The sequence below is a fragment of the Diadema setosum genome, chromosome 5 (genome assembly GCF_964275005.1).
Source record: "Diadema setosum chromosome 5, eeDiaSeto1, whole genome shotgun sequence".
Lineage (NCBI taxonomy): Eukaryota > Metazoa > Echinodermata > Echinoidea > Diadematoida > Diadematidae > Diadema > Diadema setosum.
This window is the reverse complement of record NC_092689.1, coordinates 8,375,252-8,401,454: the sequence shown is the minus strand read 5'-3', so window position 1 is coordinate 8,401,454 and position 26,203 is coordinate 8,375,252. Positions and strand designations below refer to the sequence as shown.

At 40.9% G+C, this 26,203-nt stretch overlaps 1 protein-coding gene across 1 annotated transcript in view; it reads left to right on the top strand.

Moving 5' to 3' along the window:
* LOC140228475 (kielin/chordin-like protein) overlaps positions 1 to 14,334 on the top strand; it is a 65,556-nt gene extending 51,222 nt beyond the window's left edge. Inside the window, exons 23-26 of the mRNA XM_072308690.1 lie at positions 4,792 to 4,980; positions 7,502 to 7,681; positions 8,543 to 13,331; positions 14,024 to 14,334. Coding sequence (XP_072164791.1) covers positions 4,792 to 4,980; positions 7,502 to 7,681; positions 8,543 to 13,331; positions 14,024 to 14,262 — 5,397 coding nt within the window. The 3' untranslated portion in view covers positions 14,263 to 14,334. The remainder of the gene's footprint in view (positions 1 to 4,791; positions 4,981 to 7,501; positions 7,682 to 8,542; positions 13,332 to 14,023) is intronic.
* Positions 14,335 to 26,203: the final 11,869 nt, after the last annotated feature.

The window sequence follows — 26,203 nt, the reverse complement described above, 5'->3', positions numbered from 1 at the left end:
AAACAAAGTAAAAAAAGCAATCATAATAATATGTGGGTCCCAGAATTTATTAGTATTACTGTATTTTGGGTATCTCAGTAATTTCATGACCAATTTTCATCAAATAAACGTTGAATTCCTCTTGGAATTACATGCTCTTTCATATTTCATAAGAGGACTCTCATTATCTCACCCAAAAATGTTAAAAACCTGAAGTTAGGTCTCAACGAAAACTGTATGTATTTTGCGAGAGATTCAGAAACCACTCTGTGAGATGGCAAAGAGCATGCAATCCAAAGGGGAATCAAAGGTTTACTTGATGAAACTCGGGTTTGAAATGGCTGAGATATCCAAAAACAAGGTGAAACAAAGAGATCCTAATAAAAGTCGTGGCCTGTCGCCTTTTATTAGCACATTTTTTTTTTGGATATCTCAGCCATTTGAAAACCAATTTTCATCAAATAAACGTTGAATCCTTTTTAAAATTACATGCTCTTTCATTTTTCATAAGAGGTTCCTCATTTTCTGACTTAGGAATGTTATAAACCTGAACCAGGACTGTACAGTCCCTTTAAGCAGCCTTGTCAAAGCTGCTTTCTCAGTCTTCAGGGGTGTCCCCATTACTTGATGGGCCAGCGAAAGAGGTACTTTAGTGAGGGGGTAGCTAAGAATGTGCTTAAGATCGATGGTATCACTTGATTCAGCTGCAACAGCCAGCATACGTCCGAAAAAGTCTCTGGCTCCCTCAGTTGCGTGTACTCTTTTTTTACTGCTGTGTTAGACCTCTTTGCGTTTTCTGAAACAAAGTTTAACATTTTCTGGGAACTGGCTTCAGAAACCTGGAACTTGCAGCTGCACATTCACCTTGAAACTCAGTCCGTTTTTTCTGCCCTCGTTCGAGTGTTGTTAGGAGAAATTGCCTCGTTGTCTCACTTGTCTTTGAAGAAGCTCTCGTATTTCGCACAAAGTTCACCCAGCGCAGCGTCTTCCTCTACGTCTTGAGACCTTTCCCTGCTGTTATCGTTGGCAGATATCACATAGTTGCAACATATCTAACCGCCTCATCTGATGATTCAAGAATTCTAGAGAGCATTACCTTTTCAATTGCGGCGAAGTTGTATGGTGTGCCGTGTTCATATTCACCCTCAATGGCACCGTTACAAATGTGACAGCATGCTGGAATTATGATCGCTTGATCTTGATCAAATCAAATTTGCAACGTAAAAAAACACCAACATGTTCTTTTTGTGGCATTTGGCCATTTTCTCCAAATTTTGAGACAGATAAAAGCATCATCGATAGCATGTCTGTATGATCATCTTAGAGTGTACTAAATTATTATTTTTTTTTTGTATCTCAATAGATAAGAGTATGGACAACCATATAATTATTCTTTTTTTTTTCTTTTTTAATGGTACCATTGAGGGTGATATGACCGAACTCGGCACACCATATGAATGTGGCCGCGATGGAAAAGGCAAAAACACATACAACCCCTTTGTCTATGATAGTCCTTCTTAGCTCATCACTATCTCATCGAGGAACGTGGCCAGTGAGACAACGAGGCAATTTCTCCTAACAACACTTGAACGAGGGTAGAAAAGACGGACTGAGTTTCAAGATGAATGTGCAGCTGACAGTTCCAGGTTCCTGAAGTCAGTTCCCAGAATCGAAATGTTAAACTTTGCCTCAGAAAACGCAGAGATCTAAAACAGCAGTACACAGAGTGCACGCAGCTGAAGGAGCCAGAGACGTTCCTGATCGAAACCTGCAATGTTCTATTTCACATGAATTCTTCATTACTGGGACAGATCAGGTTCAGCGCTATAGAGGCAAGGATTTACTCTAGAGTTCTTCAGTCAAGGAATAGTTTGCAAGATATATCATGTAGGAATGGAGGAAGCCCCAGTACGGACAAGTTATTGACCAGAAAATGTTACGTGTTTCCCATGGCAGAAGCTTTGTAGAATTGAGGAATTCCAACAACAAACTGTAAGCAGATATGCCAAGACACTTGCAAGGCCATCATGTAGAAGCTAATATGCAAATGAGAGGGCATTATCTTAGTTAGGTCCAGTGACACAGACTTCTTCATCATCTTGCTGTACTGTGCCAGGTCGGATGAAGGAAAAATAATTATAGACTTTGGTTCGGGCAAAAACAAATGGTAAGTTGATGTCTCAAAAATTGCAGCAGTTCTCAAAGAGAAGCAACCTGACATTACCGATGCACATATTGGTCTAGCCGACAGGATGCGATTTCACTTCACGTTTCTCAAGGAAAAAGAAAGTAAAACCTTATCAAAAGATGGAAAATAGTGCAACACACATCAAATCTTTTCAGTCTCTCTCAAACGAGGAAGTAGATATTCGAGCTGCCACATTCTTCCTCTGACCACTGTATGGCTTTGCAACATCGGACATAAATGATGCCAGATACTAAACAATGTCTTCAAGCGAATGAGCAGTGGACATGACAAAGGTGCTGCCCCTTGCAAGACTGAATAAAATAATCTGCTATTTACTAATTCTCTTCCTCTCTGTGCCACAACACTTAAAAATCACATCCGAAGAGCACAGTATGTCGCCAGAATGTGGAAGAGAGCCAGCACGGCAGTCTTGTAGACTATGGGTGGAAATCTACCCAGAAGCACTTTGAGCCAGACTGGTACCAAGGAAGTGCAGTCCCCGCATCTCTCGAAGGCTCATCGTTCAGTCCTTCAGATAATGCAAACCGAGACGATGAGGAATCCGAATGGACATGGAGTGAGCAAAGCGATGAGAGTGATGAAAGCGATGAGAGTGATGGAAGCGTCAGTGATGATGAAGACATTCTAAAGGCTGTGTCCAGAAATATTGCGAATTTAGTTTGACTCTTGGTCGTAATGATGCAAATACTGTTTGCCCATGTACACGATTTAGATTTAGATATTGCCTAGTTCCTGTACTCTCTTCCATGAATTATCTACAAGCTCTAAGTGAAGAACATTATAATATTCTGACGAGATATACAATTTTTTTTTTGTGCGCATTACGAACATTGATCTCCAACATATGTCCAATAATTAAACTTTGTTTCAAAGTTTAATTTTGTGTTGCAAAGGTTCAGATCACAGAGGGCGCTACCCTAAATGGTGGAAGGTTTATACTTTTTAATGTTTGAAGAGACTAGACTTATCTCAAATCACAAGAAGGGCTGGATATAGATTTTTACAACCGTTAGATTGAGATATTTATAGAGAGTATTAACAACTATCTTCTAGAAAGTGATCAAAATCTAGGTGTCATTTTCTCTAAAACAGCGACGTCGACAATGATTGCCATGAATATATTCACCCTCAGGAGCATCACCACATAGAAAATGGGCAAACAAATGGTAAATACATACTCCAAAATAGTTGGATACCAAATAAAATATATCTAGGACACTCTTAGGTGCCGAAACTGACATCTTAATAATGATCATTCAACTCAAACTGTCTCAAAAATTTGGGAAAAGGGCCAACCGGAAGTGACATCATACATTGCGTGATTTTGGCGGGAAGGCCAACGATGAGACCCGGCAGCAATGCATTTTTGTGATGTCCAGGGTCCATGTAAACTTCCTATGAGGTCAGTTGCTTGTCCGCTTTTCGGTTGAATAAATCTCCTGGGCCCCCAGTCTATGGATACACACTACCCGGCTCTTAGCAACATTTTTTTTTTCTTTTTTAATACCCCCAGTCTTTTGTCTTTGTCTACAGCTCCAAGTTATTTGACGATAACGTTATAGCACTTTGTGTGTGTGTGTGTGTGTGTGTAAACACGGCGAAATATGTACAGTCTCGTTTAAGCGATACTAAAGTATTCATGTGGTTTGATAGTTCGTTTTTAATACTGATTTTGCACTGGTACAATTTAAGTTCGTCGAGATAAACATGTCCGTTCTCCGTATAATTTCACGCCTATAAACTCGGGAACCTACAGTTTTTACAAGCATCATTGCTTTTATGTAGGCCCCATCATATTTCTGACATTTATTTGTGGTATCCTCAGATGAAAATGACCATTTATATTTGTGTGTAATGTTTGTTTGTCTTTTTTTTTTCTTTCAAACATAAGATATGGTTGTATATGTTTTGTACTTTTGTTTTATTTTCAATCATTTTGTAATCCCATCACTGAGAAATGGAAATATGAAATAAACTTGAAACTTGAAACTTGAAACTTGATTACTTTTTCTGTTTCAAATGGCCGTTTCCGCGTTTTCCGTCCGTTTTCCGCGATCGCGGAAAATCACTGTCCCTAAGGAAAATGGCAAGCAAGGTGATCAAGCTATGTTGTATTTGTGAATAGATCAAAAGCTTCATATCGTAACTACCACTTATGTACATTTTTGATGTGTAAGAATGTTTTTTGTTTTGAAGTTTCATGTTTTGCATGCTCATGAAGGGTGTAGTATAAAGCCCGTTTTAGTATGTAGTTATTAGCTTTCTACCATTTTGTCATACGTTTTTTGGAAACAGAGAGACAAATTAAAAGACAGTTAACCCATTGAAAACGGGTTGATTTTGCTACAACACAAATATCCCATAGACATGTGCATGAGTACACTTGGAACTCGTCCTCAATGGGTTTATACATGACTTGAAAGCTCAGAGTGTGGACAATTTCAAAATGCCAAATTGAGACTATCAATAGTGGTTCAATAGAAGATTTAATTGTCAGGTCTTCTTCAACAGATGTCAAACATGATTATGACTTTGCTTTTGACATCAGCACTCTTGAGACACAATCCCAACATCTTCATTATTGATTTGCAATGTGGCCTTAGGTTGGCGAAGTGCAGTGTGTTGACCAGAGAACCCAGGGGCTGGTTTGCCAACGGTCCTGCACCCATCCGGTTCCGGTCCCAGGCCAGTGCTGCCCTGACTGCACACAGTGCCAGTACGACGGCCGCGTCATCCCTGATGGCATACAGTTCCGTCACTTCACAGACCGGTGTCAGATCTGCACATGTTCAGTAAGTCGGGTCCATTTCTAATATGTAAAGTATGATGCTCACATCAGACCCAGTAGCTTTGCAGTTGTAGTATAGGTTGCTATGGGTATGCTGTGGTGTATGTATTACATGAAATGCATAATCATTTATCAGCAGTTTTACAGCTGTGCTAAATCACTAGTTATTCAAGCCACTTTCTTGATCACCCTTGTTCCAGTTCTTCGATAGGTATTTTACGCGTTGGTCATGTTGCTTTGCTTTTGTATTTGTATTTTTGTTTTTATGCTTTTGATTTTTTTTGTCTTGTTTGTCTTGCAATGTCTGACCTGTTTTGAATCACTTAAAGGACAAGTTCACCTTCATTAACATAAGGATTGAGAGAATGCAGCAATATTAGTAGAACACATCAGTGAAAGTTTGAGGAAAATTGGACAATCGATGCAAAAGTTATGAATTTTTAAAATTTTTGTGTTGGAACCGCTGGATGAAGAGACTACTAAGGCTCGTGATGTCATATGAGTACAACAGTATAAAGAAAATGTAAAGAAAATTCAACATATTTTTACTTTTTTCACATAATAAAAGAGCACTTGACTTCCCTCTTTCTAAAGGCAATGGGAATAATATTACCCATAACATATGTCAGTAACGAATCAAGGGAATGTGTACTTTTTTCAAAAGATGAAATTTTGTGAAATTCTCTTTATATTTTCCTTATATTGTTGTACGCATGTGACATCATACACTGCAGTAGTCTTCTCATCCAGCGGTGACTGCACAAAAACTTCAAAAATTCATAACTTTTGAACGGATTGTCTGATTTTCCTCAATCTTTCAGTGATGTGTTCTACTAATATTGCTACATTCTCTCAATCCTTATGTTAATGAAGGTGAACTTGTCCTTTAATATTTTCCTTTTTGTGAGTTTTTGTGTCAATTGTATGGAAAATGGGAAAAAAAAATGAAATAGATTTATTCAAACTGAAATGTGGATAAGCTCTTCAGCTAAAATCTTGCTTTGCATTTATATATCTGCGGATGAGGTGTTTTCCTATGCTGTTACTGTAGAGTGTGGTGTTTGAAATAGTCATCTTTCAACAGCAGGGTAAATGATACCATCACAACAGGGCCCCCACCACCTCAGGTCCTGGGCTTATAAGAACCTTCTGCAGAGCCAGGAGTATTACAACAAATTTTTATTGCAATTACATTTGTAGACACTCCCAGGGGTTTAAGACAGAAAAAAATACATATTAGTTTTTCCATTAGCATTAAGCCCTGAGGGTTCCTGTTAAAGATGATATAAAGTTTTGGTATTACCTCAAAAGTTTCCCTGAATTTCCTTGTCTTAGTTTGTGTTTCAGGTTAAAGTACCTTTCATATAACTAACACTGTGAGACTTACTCGCCCCAAAGTGCTCTCATGTCTTAGTAATCATGCAATAGGTAGTACATGTATTGTACGAAACCATTATTGCATGATAACTGTGACCAGCAGCTTGAAGCCCCATACGCATACTGAGTAGCTAACTGCGACCAGCAGCCCCATACGCATAGCTAAATGGGGCTTCGCATTGTAGCTTACAGGATCATGACAGATTTAGTATCGCGGGTAAATATCAACTTAAAATCCAAAAATTTCTTCAATTTGAAGACTTTACCAGTTAAGTTGAAGTATTGAAAACGGGCTTCGGGCAACGTTTGGTTTTGCCAATAGTCCCTTTCTGTTCGAATGGATGACTGAATGTGACTCGGTCGAGAGGACCTTGGGAGAGCTACACTGAATTGACGGCCAGCGCATGCGCACACAAACATCTTATCCGTTCAGGGATTTGAAATTTGTTCACATGTGATGTGTGCGTATGCGCTGGCCGTAGTAATCAGTGTATGAAGCTCTCCCAAGGTCCTCTCGACAGAGTCACATTTAGTCATCAATTCGAACAGAAAGGGACTATTGGCAAAACCAAACGTTGCCCAAAGCCTGTTTTCCAGACTTCAACTTAATTGGTAAGTCTTCAAATTGAAGAATTTTTTGGATTTTAAGTTGATATTTACCCGCGATACTAAATCTGTCATGATCCTGAATGCTACAATGCGAAGACCCATTACGCTATGCGTATGGGGCTGCTGGTCGCAGTTAATTGCATGATTACTAAGAAATGAGAGCACTTTGGGGCGAGTAAGTCTCTCAGTGTTAGTTATATGAAAGGTACTTTAACCTGAAACACGGAAATTCAGGGAAACTTTTGAGGTACCAAAACTTTTTATTATCTTTAAATGCCACCTTCAGCTCCTGGTAATCTGATGTTGAGGAATGTGTGTTGAGGAACGTCTCAAGTCTGGTACTTCTTTACCTTGAATGATGGTATTTTGTATCTCATGAATCATCACTTCAGCATTTGATACGTCCTTGCCACACAGGACTTTCTTAAATGTTTTTCCAAGAGGGGGCACCATGTGTAACATCAACACATTAGCTGTGCATAGGTTTGTGAATTTAAAGGGACAACTTTGACACTGATAATCTGTCTGAAACCCTGCAGGGAGGATCAGTGGTGTGTGAGCGAGAAACATGCCCCCCTGTCCAGTGCAGCAGCCCCATCTACGCCGATCCAGAGGACTGCTGCCCTCAATGTCAGGTCTGCGTCGATGAGGGCAGAGAGTACCAGGAAGGGGAACGTTGGCAGTCTACCAGCAATGAGTGCCTGGACTGTGTCTGTCAGGTGCGACCATAGTTTTTGTCTTAATATTATCAGTTAACCCGTTCAGTGCCAGAGATGTTGCAGATCTCTTGGAGTTGTAATTGATGTTGATGAAGCAAAAACCTTGATTTCAGTAGGTAGTAGAGTTTTTATAGTGCTAGGAATCTTAAGAAGGTAATGGTTAAATTGCAAAATTCAGATCCAGCAAGTGATTGCAGTGTGGGAGCAGAATAAAATGTGAGAGAGCAAGTCCTCTCCTTTTTCTATTTCTTGTTCACTTCTAAAGGGGAATGCCCATCTCTCGTCTCTGGTTGTGGCCACACACGTGTCCTCAGGGTGTGGACTACAGGGGGCACTCCTGCAGTAGATGCTCTGTTGTCATGCTGCATATCTGACATGGGCAATATTATTATGTTTAGACCAGTCTTGAACTTTGTGTACATGTGATGATTTAGTCAATTGTGCCCTGTTTGCAGCAGAAATCACAGTACTACAGAGAAAGTGCAGGTGTACGAACCTTGTCAATGCAATAATGAGATGGTTTTAAATTATGTTTACTCATATGTCTGTCAGATTGTCTGGAAAAATAAAGGTTTACACTGTGCAGATCTTGATAGTATCACATTAATGGCAAATATCATGTTGTTATCTTATGATCTAGCATTTCAGTAAGACGGAAACAGATCAATTAACAAAGAAAGTTTATTAGCTATGCATAATATCATAAGGTATTTGACTCTTCATATTTTGAGTATTCACATTAAAGTGTCTCTATCATCGAACGTAGGATGTGTTGTGACATGTGAATGTACTAATTTTTAGATTTCAATCAGTGGGAAATCATGTCATTTTTGCGTCATGACACCTCTTTTATTTCTACAGAATCAGCGAGTGACTTGTGAACCCAGACCGTGTCCCCCAACCCAGTGCAGTCACCCTGCTCAACACCACTCGCAATGCTGCCCAGGGTGCACTGACTGCGAATATGATCGACGCTACATCACTAACGGCCAGAAATTTGGTAACCCCCTCAACCACTGTGAGAGCTGCTCCTGCCTGAATGGGAACATCCTTTGTGAGCGTGTGCGGTGTCCGACCGTGAATTGTCCCAACCCTGTGGTTCTGGAGGGTCAGTGCTGCGCAGTTTGCCACGAGTGCACCTACGATGGTTCGGTGTACCAGGACGGTGAAACGTTCCCCTCTCCGGATAACCCTTGTGTCGAGTGCACATGCAGCAATGGGCAGGTCAGGTGTGAGCCGAGGCCTTGCCCACCTGCAAATTGTGCATACCCAAGTCGGGACACCTGCTGCGCAGTGTGCGATGGCTGCTACTACAATGGGGCTAACCATGACAACGAAGCCCTGTTTGTGGACTCGAGTGGGGAGTGTCGTGAATGCCAGTGCATCAACGGAGATGTGACCTGCACCACGCCCATCTGTGCTCCTCTTGAAAACTGTGAACTAGAGGAGACTCCTCCAGGAAAGTGTTGCCCAGTCTGCTCAATCAAGAAGGTTTACAACTGCACCTTTGGTGACAGGACCTACCGTGAGGGGGACACTTTTTTCAATCCCATTAATGAGTGCCAGCGGTGCGAATGCACCAGCGGACGTGTCATATGTCATGACGCACCTTGCCCTGAGGCCCCCTGCACACACCCGCTCCTGTTTGGCTGCTGTCCTTCTTGTGATGGATGCACCTATGGAAATGAGAGCTATGCAAATGGTGTCCTCTTTGCAGAACCTGGCAATCCTTGTGGACAGTGCTCCTGTGAAGGTGGCTCTGTAATTTGCGAACGTTTGTCCTGCCCACCTCTCAACTGTCCGCATAGAACACATCCGGAAGGTGTCTGCTGCGAAGTGTGCATCAACCACGACTGTGTCTTCCTCGGAGAGACGTTTTTGCACGGGAAACGCTTCACCCATCCGGATGACCAGTGTCAAGAATGTGTTTGCGATGATGGCAACACTGACTGTGCTGTAGCTCCGTGTCCTCAAATCACTTGCCCTTACCCAAAGCGGGGACCTTGCTGCCAGCAGTGCGATGGGTGTCTGTACAATGGAGATGAGCATAATGATGGTGATGTCTTTTTCAACCCTCTGGACCAATGCCAAGAGTGTGAATGCCAGTCGGGCTTCGTGAACTGCCGACCTAGATCGTGTCCTCCAGCACCTTGCAGCCATCCTGCTACTCGCTCTGGCGATTGTTGTCCCGTCTGTGATGCCTGCTCATACTTTGACCGTCCCTTCCAGAATGGGGACAGCTTCCCTGATCCAGAAAACATCTGCCAAACCTGCACCTGTCTAAATGGTGAAGTGACTTGTGAGCGGTCAGCATGTCGTGTCGCTTCCTGTGAATTCCCTGGCCGCGACCAGTGTGGGTGCCCAACATGTGACAGCTGTGTGTACAATGGTGTAGATTTTGATGATGGGGCTGTCTTCCCTCATTTCAATGACACATGTAGGGAGTGTGTCTGCAGGCAAGGGGAAGTTGACTGCTATCTACACTCATGTCCCCAGCCAAGATGTTTCAATCCTGTCTTACTTCCTGGTAGCTGCTGCCCATCATGTGATGGCTGTTCATACGATGGAAACAATTATGTAAATGGACAAGAGTTTGCAGATACAATTGATGACTGCCGGGTCTGCTCATGCCTCAATGGAAATGTAAACTGTGCAAAACGTCTGTGCCAGGTTGTGTCCTGCACTCATCCTATGCCAGATGCCTGCAATTGCCCAGCATGTGACGGATGCATGTATGAAGATGTCATGGCCATTTCGGGGATGACATTCGTGGACCCAAATAACATGTGCAGAGACTGCCTGTGTTTGAGGGGTTCTGTCAGCTGCATTGATCGTGTCTGTCCTCCTGCCAACTGCTCCAATCCGGCAAACATTCCCGGTGAGTGCTGCCCTGTGTGTCTAGCTCCCCAGTGCAGAGAGCCAGAAAACCTCAGTCCATGCGACGACTGTGAGTGTATCGATGGGAACTGGCAGTGTACCAGGCGACCATGCCCTGCTCCAGTCTGCCCACATCCTGGCACAGATGGATGCTGTCCTGTGTGTGATTCTTGCACATATGGAGGAAAGCCATGGGCAAATGCAGACAACTTCCCTGACCCCGAGAATGTGTGCCGCACATGTCAGTGCAACAATGGCTTTGTGAGCTGCCAGGATCCAACCTGTCCTTCTGTGGAATGCAGTAATCCCATCGTTCCAGCAGGGCAGTGCTGCCCAGTGTGTACAGGACAATGCACTGTTGATGGGCTGACATACGAAAATGGAGAGACCTTTGTTCCACCGACGGATGTCTGCCAACGTTGCACGTGCAGGAATGGCCAGGTATTCTGCGAATCATTCACATGTTCTCGCCTCTGCGCTCATCCTCAGAACATTCCTGGCCAGTGTTGTCCAGTCTGTGATGGTTGCCATTTTGAAAATCTGAACATTGCTAATGGAGAGTCATTCCGTCACCCAGCAGACAACTGCCAGATGTGTACCTGTGCCAATGGGAATGTTGATTGTCAAGCAGTTAATTGTCCTCCTGTCACTTGCCCGAATCCGCAGCGAGCGGACAATGAGTGCTGCATGTCATGCCTGGAATGTACCTACAATGACCAAACATACCAAGATGGAGCAGTCTGGTATCCTGTGGAGAGGCAGTGCACCCAGTGCGAGTGTGTCGGAGATGTTGTCAACTGTGGTCCTTTGGAGTGTCCAAGTAGTCAATGTACCCATCCTGTCAAAGGATCGTGCTGTCCACTGTGTGATGGGTGTCTCTTCGAAGAGCGATTGTACAACAATGGCGAGACCTTCCGTCCAGACAATTGCAGAGAGTGCAACTGTGTGAATGGAAACGTTCTCTGCCTGGAGAGAGAGTGCCCTGTTCTGACTTGTGCAAATCGAATCAGAGATCCAGGTCAGTGTTGCGAGCGGTGTCAGGGATGTACCTATGAAGGGTTTGAGTACGCTAATGGTGAGTCCTGGATGTCACCACTCAATCCATGTCTCACCTGCCAGTGTCAAGACGGCGTGACTGTCTGCTCTGAGCTCAGATGTCTCTCACCGGATTTCTGCGCCAACCCTGTCTACTTGCCAGACCAATGCTGTCCCATCTGTCCTGGCTGTGTCTTCAATGGAGTCACCTACAATGATGGACAGCGATTCAACCCATACAATGATCCATGTGAAACTTGCTATTGTCAGAGAGGCAGCTTGCTCTGCCTGAGAGAGAGTTGTCCAAGTATAGTGGACTGCCCCGAAGATCAGGTCATCGCACCGGCTGTTGGAGACTGTTGCGCAACTTGTACAGCAGAGCAAAGAAGTCGTGAGTGCACAGCAGACAATGTCGGTCAGCGCTTCAAGCCATACAGCGATCCCTGCTACACCTGTGAGTGCAAGAACACGTCCCTCTGGGAGTGCATGAGTGAGATGTGCCCCATGCTCAGCTGTCCTCGATCGGAGCAGTTTGTGCCACGTGGTGAGTGCTGTCCCCGCTGCCAGCGGTGCATCGATGAAGAGACTGGCCAGAACTACCTGGATGGACAGACATGGAGTCGGGGACTTGACAACTGCATCACTTGTTCTTGCGATGCTGGTGCTGTCAATTGTGAGATAACTCAGTGTGATGCACCCATCTGTCCTGAAGGTGAGGAGCTATACAGACCACAAGGCTCTTGCTGCTTTGCCTGTCGAACAGCATCTCAGCCGTGCTCGTACCAGGGGATCCAATACCAGTCTGGTGAAATGTGGCTGCGGGATGAGTGCACAAACTGTGAGTGTGTGGCTGGTGAGGTGCAGTGCAGGACCCAGCGCTGTCCAGTCATGAATTGTGCATCAGATGAAACTCCAGTTGTCATGCCAGGGGACTGCTGCCCAAGGTGTATCCTCCGTCCTGCAACATGCATTGCCTTTGGCGACCCCCACTATCGTACCTTTGACGGCAAGCTGATTCACTTCCAGGGAGCTTGTCGCTACATCATGACCATGGACTGCCAGAACCAAGATTTCATTGTGGAAGTGACCAATGACGACAGGAACATGGGTGCAGTGTCCTGGACTCAGGAGGTCACTGTCATAGTTGCTGGAAATGAGGTCAATCTTGGACAAAGTGGCATCGTGCAGGTGAACAATGAAGTGGTCAGCCTTCCATACCTGAAACAGCCGTACCTGTATGTTGAGCGCAGGGCCACAACATTCTATGTCAACACCAACTCCGGGGTGACAGTCTTGTGGGATGGAAGCAGCTACGTTGAGGTCAGTGTGCCTGGCACCTACGCAAGGCAGACCTGTGGATTGTGCGGGAACTTCAACGGATACCCTCAGGACGATCTGCGCACCAGGTCAGGACAGCTGGCCAGCTCAGTGGCAGTATTTGGTAACAGCTGGAAGACGTCGGACCAGAGCAGCTGCGATGTGAAGGACACTGATCCTTGCACAGATGCGGGATTCCATGCCAGGAAGCTCGCCAACATCAAGTGTGCTGTCCTGAAGTCGCCTCGTTTTTCGGCCTGCCACAACAAAGTGCCTCCGCAACAGTACTATGCTGCTTGTGTCTATGACCTGTGTGCCTGTGGATCCAGTGATGCTTGCCTTTGTGATGCCCTCTCGGCATATGCAGCAGAGTGCCGGCAGGAAGGTGTCCATCTTAACTGGAGATCTCCTTCACTCTGTGGTGAGTCAATATCTCTTGCAAATGAATTGTTTGAGTGAAGTATTAATTTCCTGAAAGCCTTTTCCACACAATCTTTATTGTAGTGCACATTCCATATATGAAGTGTCTGTATGATCTTGCTACCATTTTCTTCTATATTTCAAAGAAAGCAAGAGAATTTTATGTTCAGATACCGAGAGTAAAATGAAGAAAATGACTCAAATTACAAAAGCAAAAGTTTTCAAATAAATGGTACCAGGAATACCAGGTACCAGGAAGGAATAATAGTATGTTAATAATGATTTTTCTTTTTGAATCAAATTCTCTTGAACATAGTTTTGAGAATTGTTGTAGTCATTTGACATCAAGAACTGCTTAATGTTCACCAAAGGTTTCAAATGTAATTCCTGGATTTATAGAGAAATTATACAAGTTATTATATCTCCAATGCAGTTGGGGGGGGGGGGGGGGACTCTTGATGGAATATAGTCCTATAGTGAGTTCATTGAGAATATTAGAGAAAAGTCAGATGTTGGATTCCATAGCAAAGGGCTTGAATACTACCACATCAAACCTTCAAGAGTGAGTTCTTCAGTTGTTATGGAGCTAATCTCATGTTCTGACTGTGACCGAGTGGAAGCAGGCAGACATTTTAGTATATTTCACAGCCTTGCCAATATGTACTCATGTCTGACTCTGACTTTTCACTGCAGCCATCAACTGTCCAACGGACAGGGGCTTCATGTTTGATGAGTGCGGCCCGGCGTGTCCCCGCACCTGTGCCAACAAGGACCTGCCCCTGGGCATCCTGGAGGACCAATGTCTCCGCCCTTGCGTGCCCGGCTGCAACTGCCCGGCGAGCAGGGTCCTGCACGACAGCGCCTGCATCGATCCCGCAGACTGCCCTCTCGACTACAACATCAACGCCACTGTTCTGGAGCCACCAAATTAAGAAGGAGAAAGTCAGGGTGAAAAAAACAACAACAAATAGGATGAGATTATTATTGAGTTGCATTTATGCATTAGGGAGATGTTTTGCCTGCGGGCACTTGTGGGCTATGGATGTTGTCTAGCAAAGAAAACTGATACCTCTCCACTTTCCTTCTGTGGTAAATTCATTGAGGGGGAGTTTGATCATGCAATGTTTGATATTTTGTGTGTAGACAGAAATTTTAGGCTGCATATGTAAATGGAAGGTGTTGTCATGACTTGATAATGGCACAAGTCTGCACCTTGTCTTGTAGTAAAACCCAGGGCTGCTCCTGCTTGTGTATGTGTGTGTGTGTGTGTGTGTGTATGTGTGAGAGAGAGAGAGAAAGAGTGGGAGAAGTTCTATGTATTTATCTGTGTATTTTTTTTTTTTACACACGAGTGTGAAATGTGATATCGCTAATCCTCTGTGATGCTTGTAATGTTCACAGCAGAATCCAACCTCAACTCTGAGTGGTATAAATTATGCATGTGTGTGTGTTTGTGTTTATTTGTTTGTGGCTGTGCACGTGCATTGTTTTTGTAGGCAAAGGTTGAATAGCGGCATGGTTGATGATGAACAGTCGGAAAAGGTAAATCATGTATAATCAATTGGTACATGTAGATTGTGCTGTATTGTTTAACCACAAGGCAATTGATTGACGAGAATGATGAGGACATTTCATACGAGAAAATCACAAACAGAAGACAGACTTAATTGATGCATGAATACCATGTTTTGATAAGACAACACTTTTTAAAATGTACAAAAAAAAAGAATGCTGATAAAACGTTGAAATCGTGTAGTACAACTTGTTTACAGTAAAGAGGGTAGGTAGGGAAGGTTAAAGGTGTTAGTATATATCAAAGATGATTGTAACTATCTAGTAGTTAGAAAAGCAAACTTTCATTATGGTGAAAAAGAATTTTCACTGCCTGATGGTCCTGAAATGAAGTTAATTTCAGTGATGCTTCCACAATTTAATAAAAGAAGAAGCAAGTATCAACAAAGTTAAAGTGACGGATAGACTGATAAATAGCCATCATCCTTGTGTCTTGAAGTCAACAGTGTTTTTGAAGGTTTCAAATGAGGTGCAAATCTTTTAGGATATGCTGCACATACAACCTACATTTAACATATGAAGAAGTTACAACAAAAACATTTGGAGGAGGTGGACAGTGGAGATTTCTGTGTTACGCAAGTTTTATTCAGGTCGCCAACATTCCTTATGTGCGTCTCACTTTGCGGCAGCGCAGGCAGACAGTGTGTTAGTGCTTTGGGATTTTTAGGTCGTCAAATTAAATCTCAGGCATAAGGGGAAGGACGGAATATGCATGGATTAGCAGTGATCGTGTGGCATCTGTGCAGTGGCCAGAAAAGGTTGCTCCTATACTTTAAAGCAGTATTAAATCCTCTTATTAAGCACATCAACGGGAAGCTATATCTGTCGACTGCCACAATTATCTTGTCATGAAACGATCACCTCCTGTCTATTTGCACAAATCCCTTCCCAGATTTTGACAGCATTCTTAAACCCATTGTGTATGGGAACCTGGTTGGCCCTTTATATTACTCATTGGGAATTAGAGAATCTGGTAGGCAATGGGATAAAAGAGTGAAAAGGGGGATAAAAGGGAGATGAATTTATTGACAATAAAAAGAAAGAACCTAGTGGAGAGAATGGTGCTGTCTCTTCTGGTCAGAGTGGATAATCCATCCAAGACATTAGCGGATCATAGTTTAATATCGATACCGATGTAAATTCTCTTAAAAACAAAAACAAAAAAAACAAAAAAACTGCTTGGTTATTGCTTTTGATGTTTCAAATAACAATTGAACTGTCCTCCCATAATGGCAGTGATTAGTTTGTGAATGGTAGATTTCTGTAGCATGTGCTCTTGTGAGGAATACATTTATCTTTATGGTATTGAAGTATTAGATTGATGTAGGAAATTGCTGTAAATAGGTACATACAACAGGTATAAACACATGTGGGACTACAGGAGGAGTCCAATTCAGTTTCTTGCACAAAGCCCATCAAATTTGATGAGACTTTCTATAGATGCATGTTTTAGCCGTTTCTGTACCTGTTTATCTTCCGAGCACACTTCAGTTTTGCATCATCCTAATCTTCAGTTGTTTCCATCACGGCTTCAATAGTAATGAGACATGCATATATTGGCAGTAGCCTTCCGCCGATAGCCAATATATGCCATTACTGAACAATCCTGGTAGGATTAATGGGGTAGTTGAGATATCTTTCTCTGTCATGCAGGAGGTGAAAATAAATCTTCCTACTGAATGCTAATTGCCTCATTCCCTAGATACCTTGTGTATTCCTTCCCCACCATAATTTACCACGATAGGCATCATCAGGTTGTTTGAGTTGTTTTCATCTTTCTCTTTGTTGTTCAGTTATTTGCTTGAGTGTTTTATTGAGTGTGTGTGCATGCGTTTAAGATTGTGTGAGTGTGTAAAATGGCGTGAATGTACATGCTTGGTGCTTTGAGGGCGAGGAATGTCCATCCCTGTTGCCAGATGCAAAAGGTGAACAACCGCTACGGGCCTGGATCAAGTTTGCTTTGCTGTTTAGAGCAGACATTTGATACATGCTGCAAAACTTGGTGCTTTCACTTTATGTTAGGGTTTTTATATCTTTAATAGCTACAAAAGGAAAGGGGGTGAGGGGGGGGGGGTTGTCTTCCAAGGAAGTTATTTCTTATCTCCTTTTTTAATACTGCTCTTTTCAGCATCCTTATGTATAGACATCCAAATTCATGGTCTTTCTTCTGTTCAATTTACGAATTATTACATTTTTGTTCCATTCACTCAAGTGAACCATGCAAATTTATTGAATATGATAGTTCCATGCAGATCTAATTTTTGATTGTTTAGTATTGTACCACAATAAGAATGAGAAAAGAATTAATGGCAATTAGTATTATAGTATTCTCCGCTTAATCCAGTAGTTTCGGTTAAGTGTCCAATTAAGCGGAGCACCTGATTAGCTTTCGTGTCACAGCTACAGTGTACCACACACCAAGAACGCACCTGCAATAATGTATCTGCACCACATACAAAACATGCACACTATGTCACTAAAGCCATAGCTCATTTAAAGTCGCATAGCCTTTGCAGAAACCCTGAATACTGACATAAATGTTTCAAGAAAAATGACGCACAAACCTACAAGAATGATTATGTTTTACTGTAGCAAAGGATACTGACAATTGATAATCCATGCTGAGATGCTGCTTACATTAGAGCAGACTCATTATTCATGGATGTTTAATGTGCATCTGACAAGTCATGACGTAAATTAGTGCAACTTGATATCATAATGTTAGCATGCAGTCGTAAAGTTTGATGTCTCCATTAATGGTATAAATCACTTTTTCATGAACATCTGAAAGAAAGGCTAGGATGTAGCTTATTCTTCGTTTTTATTGAGACCTGGCTAGGCTCGTGTCGTAATTAGTTTACCACTGTGCATGTAGTTTCGGTAGAGCGTGTGCTACTAGTGGAATGGCTTGTAGAAGGTATGTATAAACGCTTCTACATGTAGTGCTATGGCATATTGAGCATTCACTGCACATGTAACATGTTAAAAACGTCAACCACAGTGGTCTTTCGCCTTTCAGCACCTCACATTTTCTTCAGAATGTATATTGACACACAATTTCAAAGCCTTTCCGCAGGAAACAATGAGAAAAGATGAAGATGTGCCTTTGATGATCGATGTTCCAAGCCGCCGTCTTGCTGAGCAATCTGAATATTCATTTTGAACGTTATTATAATTTTGGCCATATTTCACTTCTTTATTTATGAAATGAAATGAAATTTCACTTAATGATAAAGCTTGTAAAACCAAAGTCAATCCCGTCCAGAAAGTTGTGCAAAAGTGTAAATCAGAGCTGTATCATGTGAAAATGTTTAAAACTGTACCATCCTTGAAAGCTGGTTTTATCACTTTTCCCCTTAATTTCCACAAATGAAACTAATATGGAATAATCTTCAAGTATAATTCTTTATTTATAGATATGTCAGATTAGTGCCCGTGTATGCCCAGTCAAGTAATTTTCATCTTTATTTCAGCATTTTGTGCTCAATTTCTATTCGCGCATCCTCGTGTCTGTACCACCTACCTTTTATAAGAAGGGAAAGCGAAAAGTAATTACCATCACAAAAACATATCTTCCTTTGAAAGTGCTTGGTGATTATGCAATGAGACAGGAGTCTATTGTCTTCGTATCTGCGCAGCAGATCCCGTTCGGCACATGCTTCAAATATTTTTGAGCGGCGGCTTCGAACATCTAGCAAAGGAAATAAGACGGTTGTGACTCCATTCTCTTCAAACTCCTTGGTCTGATAAATGAAAGTCAGGAATGTTTGCTAATTTGAAGACTATCAGTGTCACCTTTGTAGAAAAAAGATGGTAGAGTTGACATGTTGCGTTGTCCTTCAGTTAGACAAATCAGCCTGAACTTTTTAAAAAGGAATGTGGTATTTTTCTCTGCACACATAACAACTTGAGTAAAGCTATGTGACAATTGCAAATGAGGCAGATGGGAAACTTCCCTTTTTAGGTCTTTGAAAGGAAGAAGCCAAATGAATCTAAGATATTTGACATTTTTACCTTTTTCTGTACACATAATAACTTATTTATGTGGAGGTATTTTGTTGTTGTTCTTTAGAAAAGTGAACAAAAACTGAGAAATCTCAGAAAACTGAGAAATCATGGAACTTGGTCACTCATCATTTGTACATGTAAGTGATAGAGCTGCTACAAAAGCAGTTCTCATATCCATACAGGCATTTATCATGTGTAATACTGTAATCTACTTTTGTAGAATGTTTGAAAATAATGCCATTTCTCATAACTATGCATCATTGCCTAAATTTGCTGGATTACTGGTGTCTGGTGTGGACAATATTTCACAATGTTTTTAGTGTAGATAGATAATGACTGTTACATCCCTGACCTGTAATGGTACTTTATCATCCATATTGATATGTGCAACCTGTGCATTGCCCATAGTTATAGTTAACTACACCCTTTTAATCCAGTGTGTAATAAAAATAACACCCGTATGCATGTATAATACATTTTGGATACATGTATGATATTACAATTCCACAAAATTATGTGCATAAAATTCTGAATTACCTACGGTGTGGGTGTGATTTCAAACATGATAAGTAGATATATTTTGTTGTTATATTGGTGCTAAAGAGTCCCGGACTAGGCAATAAAGGATAAAGTGCCTTGCCTGAGGGTCCAACCACTGGTGCTAGTGGACTTGAACCAGGGACCTCATGTTTGAGGTATCGTGCCCTTATCCACTGAGCCACGATGGCTACAATGTGCTCTGGCTCCCCTCCCCCTCCCATCTGAAGACAGACTACTAAATGTAGACTACAATGTATCTCGGAAACGCTGGTTTCCGAGAAACGGTTGCTGATACTTGAGGACCACCAAATGAAGGCCCCCCTCTGTGCGTCTTGCAAAATTTCATTTGCACTTTATTTACTCCTCCCTTTCTACTTTTGAGTCATTTCCAGAGCAGGGTCATGAGCTTGAATTGGTGCTATAGAATAAGAATAATTATTTTTACTTTAAAAAAAAACAACAAAAGTTTCTTGTGCCACTTGTAATGTACAGTGTATGTAACAACATAGATGTGATGGTCGTTTGAAGAATGAAAACATATACAGTGTACTGCAATTTTCTTTTTCACTTACAACAGCATTACAATATTGCTGTTGTTTACTGTTAAAATATAATCTGACATATTTGACTTGTACGAGGTAGTGCCTTTTCCCCTTTTAAGAGAGCAGTAACCTTTTTAGCCTGAAGAAAGCAGTTATGTTGAACTGCATTTTCCGTTTTCATCATGCCCTCTCGTTATATATGTACATACTGTATATAATCTAGAAGTAGGAGGGTATAATTATATATTTCTAGTACATTTATACGTATAAGCGACATAACATGTATTTATTTGACAATCACCATGGCGTGTACTTCTGACTTCGTATCATGTCCATTATTCATTACGTTTTATCACAGTGGGCACATTAAATTTTTGCTTTGTTTTTTGTAACCGTGTATGTATTATATGTGTGCAAGGAATAAAGTTTTGTGAAGGTATGACCAGGTAAAGAGAAAACTTTCAATGAGACTTCTGGTTTTTTTTTCTCTCTCTCTCTCTCTCTCTTTGTGTGTGTGGTTGTTATTTTCTTTCCTTGTCTTCACATCTCGTTGGCTTATCAATGATTACGTGATGCGTGTGAAAGAGAAGTTCAGTGCTATATGGCTTGAAGGCATGGTTACAAAATTTAGTGTAGCAAATGCGAATACGTGACCTGAAGGTGAAGTAAATTACAAACGAATAGGATTAATCATTACTTCTGTAAAAATTTCATAGAAGGTTTTGTGGAGATGGTGATAGTTTCATACAATTAGTCATTCGATAGTCATATTCTTGTTGGTGATTCCGCCCCCTATATGTACCCAACCTTTTTAAACTGTCGAGTCCCTTTTATGCACTTGTAGTTTTCGCAGTGTGAGGCCTACCAGTCTTATTTCTTTGCAGGAGTTCATTTAAGTTTGCTGTACAGTAAGTTGTATGAAAACAAAACAATCGTATCTGAATTTAATTTAATTTTACTGAGTTTGTACTAAGTTTTCCAAATATTTGAAAACACCACAATAACAACAACAACAACAGAAAATGACCGTTATGTGCGACGATTTTTTAGGCTTTCGAGTGACGGTTGTTATACTTAAACATTAGGCATTAGGTCTACTGATTATACATACTCATATGCATAATAGAATTAACATTATTCAGTATACATAATTTACACGTATAGATAATCATACTACATATATGTATATGCTACAAACCTTAATATTTACAGACACAAAGTATTACGCATTAATAATAGATAAAAAGACATAAGCCCGTAGACGTATAATGTAAAATAAGCATTTGCATAGCATATACACATATAAGTTCTCGCCTTTTCCTGAATTCGAACTTTACACCTCCTTCACGTGCTCCTACAAGAACAAAATGAAGTTGATGGAAGATGATTTAGAACTACGAAACCAAGACCTGGGGATTGTTGCTGGTGTTACCATGGTGATACAAGCTATTTAGAGTCAATTCTCTTCGGACAAGCGAAGGCCTCGCGCTTGCTTATATCCGCTGTAGAGGATTTCCCATGCACTTAGATTTTACGTCCTACGCTTATTTTTTTTTTTCGGTACAAGTACCATATTAAATGTGTGATTATCGTTGTGAAAAGTGATTGAAATGAACTCAACGCCAAGTGTCCCCCGACAATAACAGTCCATTATCCGTGATTATCGTCATGTTATTATTCGATAACATTGTGAAGGGGGTTTTATTTTCTTGTTCTGTTTTCTTTTTGGTATGTCTATGAAGTCTAAGGAGTGGTTTAACCCCGCTAAAGTAGGCGTACGTGTCAACACAAAGTACGTTGACATCGCCTCATACAAGTCGCGATCTAGTTCCTGCTCGAAGGTAAGTTTCATTTGAAATAAATGACTTAACGAACCGATGGTTGATGGAGAAGGGGATAGGATGTGTGAAATTTCTGAAAACAAACTATTTATAGGCTTCAGCAAAACATTTAGATACTGTAGACAGATCAAGAAGAAATAAATTGGGGTCATTTGAAGGCATTTTGTCAATAAAACGAGTGTAAGTGGCCAAAATTGCAGATATACACAGCAAGAAGTCTTGAGCGTCTCGGAGACCCATTGCATGTCTTAGGGGAAAATCAGTGGAAGATATTAAAATCGATCCAGTGTGAGGTTGTGACATCATCATTTCAGTTAAGCTGCGTATCTGGTCGTTTGAAGTTATATACTGTTGGGTAGAAACATTGTGAACTTTGAAAACTATATGACTACTGATATCGTATATGATTTTAGACGGTTTATGCCATTCTGTTTGTTCCGTTTTATACTCGGTCGACTCTGACCCTGACACCACGTGCCTGAGTGCGTTTGAACGTATCGCTGAGGTCGTAGAATTAGGCCTACTCGGTGATTAAAATTAAGTTCTACTTCACATCGCGTTGGCCTTTATTCACTTCGTTAAGATCAACAAACTGTGTGATCTACTTTCACTTGTACTTTTATGTGTGCATCTCAGTGTGATTAAAAATAATGACGCCGTGAATGATATACAAAAGAAACAAAATTAAATTAAAAAACAGACATCTTCGCACCCGGGAAGATTAGATGACTATAAAAATGAAGTTCCGCTTCACATCACGTTGGCCTGTACCATGTTTATAGGTAATGAAGATACGTACGTAGTAAAGATGAACAAGAATTCTCATGAACTTTGAATTTTACATCTATATTCGTCTGACCAATACAATTGTACATGTATCACGGACTGATGAAACCTTGTGAAGCTTTTGTGATTTTCATAACATGTTTACATTGCATCCGATTGTAACTAAACTTTGGATGTTGTGTTTAGTTGACTTTATTGCATTTGTCAATGCAAACTCGAATATACTTTATGTTCATTGACGTGCATGCTTCCACTTATTCCTTTTGAAATATGCACACAGTAGTCCCAAAAGTCTTCTGGGTTTAAATGGATAGTAAATAAAAAGGGTAGAGGAAGAAGGATAAGGAGGGGTAGATAAAGAGGGGAAAAAATCCAGAAGAGCAAGAAGGGGAAGGGCCAAGCAGATTAAAAACAAGAAGAAACTGAAATGGAACTTTGAGTGGAAGATGGACAACAGATACTGATATGAAGCTTTTTAGCAGTGTAAAACTGTAGTTGTCTGTGCGCAGTGTTTGACTTCTATTTTTGTCCTCACGCTATGTAAATATCTAATTCGGTCATGGTGCCACGTAGATCTTTTGCTATGTCTCTGCGTAATTTTGAGCTATTAATTTTGTCCTCGCGCAGCGTAAATCGCTAATTCTGTTGTAAAGTATGAAAATCCCTTGTCATATGTATTTGGGCAATGTAAATCTCTTGTTATGTGTTAGGGCAATGTACACTGTAAATCTCTAATTTTATCTCTGCGTAATTTGAATATCTAATGTTTTTGTGCAATGCAAATCTCTGAGGGTTTGTCAACCTTTTCGTTAGAATCCATATTTCATTACTGAATTAGGCCAAGCTAATTTTAGTAGGGACGTTATAACGACAATAAACGCTATTAACAGACTATTTTCCCCGAGGACAGCCGTATCGACATACGAATAAGACGGCCTTTTCACATGCTGACATAATACGCCCTCGAACTTTCGTTCATTTGACGAGAAGCTTGTCTCGGGAGAACAAACGGCGTTTTACTGAATTACAGAAGTGAGCGAACCTTTCACTTCACTGAGTTACGCAAGTATGAGAGAATTACGGGATTAAAAGAAAGCCCGACATTTCATGAAAATAATATTCCTACAGTTTGGGTTATCTCCTGTTGTTGTTTCTGTAACCACGTTATACATTTCACCATAGAACCCGAGGGAGTAGGAAAGTAGGGGCTATAGCTCACAATGCGTGCACTATATACACAATGCAGCTTATATGTAAATTCCCCTCTGAGAGCGGGCATTAAAAAGAAAAGAAAAAGCTTCGAGCAATACGAATTATAGGGGTATATAACAGAATAAGATCACGATCTATCTTTCTTTTTTTTTTTTGAAACCCATACATAAACTAGGTGTAATCTTGACATAAAGAAGTGAAATCAAGCTCATATATAATATATATATATATATATACAGTGGCGAATCGAGGGGGGGGGGGGCGCACCGGGCGCGCGCCCCTCCTTTATTCTTGACTAAAGCAAAAGAAATTAACAGAAAAAATGGGGGGGGGGGCTTCAATTTTGCAAAGGCGCCTCCCCTTTACTGAATTCCTGGATCCGCCCCTGCACACACACACACACACACACACACACACACACACACACATATATATATATATATATATATATATATATGTGTGTGTGTGTGTGTGTGTGTGTGTGTGTGTATGCGTCTGCTTTAGAAACTAATTTTAATGTTTTAACATCAAAATCACATCCTTGTCTCCGATGGAGAATGCGATTACTAACCTGTTTGTAGCTTTGTTGCATCGCTGGCAATGTGGTTCGTTTTTATGTCATTTTAGGTTTTTATCCCACAGACACAGACACAGACAGACACACACACACACACACACACATACATATATATATATATATATATATATATATATACCTACATTAAATGTGTGTATACAGATATACATACACATGATAGTGTGTAATGTGTATCTGGTATGTTTACATCTTATGAAGATGGGTCTACAAACTGTACAGGTTTTCAATATGCGTAAAGGCACATAATCATATATCGTCGCCAAGGGTGTCTACATTTTTTTTTTATGAGCGTGGTCCCTTTCAACGTTGGAGATTTGAAATTAGTAAGACGAACCGCAGACATAGAAGAACACAAAGCACCGACACGTAGCACTGACATAACGCACCACATTTTTGGTTTGAAAATATACGCTCTATCCATGATGTTTCACCCGCAATCAGTCGATAAATAGTATTATCGTTGTAAAGTCGGCAATTCTCTGGTTCCAGATTTCTGGAGATCTCGCGAGACGAAATGTTAATTGTGCCTGATTCAACAGAGAAAAATTAGACATGATTTACTTACCTACCAGTCAACAGGAAGTAGATTTTAACAGAGACTTTCGTTATTTGCGAGCGATCTATTACAGTACAGGTATCTTGTCTGTACTTATACCATAATCCCATTTTGATCGAAGATAACTTGAACTAATCTCATGGACAATAAGATAGTCCACGGAGGACTACAAAGTGTTTAATTCTAACATGACAGATAAAATCGAAGAATTGGATAAGGATCGTTTCTTATAAAGATCATCAAATTCTTGCCGGATGGGTGGACAGAACAGGCCTGCAGGTTGCATTGTATCATAAACACGGCGAAAAGCAAACAAACCACAATTGCGGTTTGTTTATGTTTGCATGCTGTGCTGTCCATGTTCGTTTGCATTCGAAGCATCAGACAGGAAAATTGAAAATCGTAAATGTTAGATCCCTAGGAGCAGAAACTTTAAGGGCTTTGCGAAACATAGGCAGCAAACAAGTTAGAGACGGTAACAATATTTTTTCCCATTTTGTTGGGGGGGGGGGGTTAGCGATCTTTACAATGAAAAGAATATAATATGTACTATTTTCACTATTTAGAGAAGGGAGTGACACGAGAATATGTACATGTGTAATTATGTACTATATAAATATATATATATATATATATATATATATATATATATATATATATATACATATATATATATATATACATTATTGTGAGAGAGAGAGAGAGAGAGAGAGAGAGAGAGTGAGGGAGGGAGAGAGAGATATATTTATAATGATTATAGTAAGTGAATAAAGGCCGGTACATCCAATGAACTGGTTTTCCGCACTTCATTTTCCGAAGCTTTTAGCCTAATCCACCTTGATCGCGGCTATACGCGCTGCAATAAACGAAATCCACTAGAAATCAGAAACCGAACATGAACTACTTATTCATATCCCCGACCAAGGCCGAAAAGTCTGAAAGATTGGGAAAGTGTATATTGTGGGGAAGCCACTTCGTTGGACGCATCGGACCATATTTCCTCAATATACCAATGACCTCCAGCCTACGAGTATAAGGGGACGTTGGCACACCTCACACATATTATTATATCAGGCTGTTTTCTTTCGTTATAGCCTAACAAATAAAGTACGTAAAGATACATAGATTATTATTTTGGACGTGAATTTTTACTTCCTGTATATGAAATTTGTTATAACCGTGTTTGTTATAATGGGAGTGCACTGTACAGTAACTAAA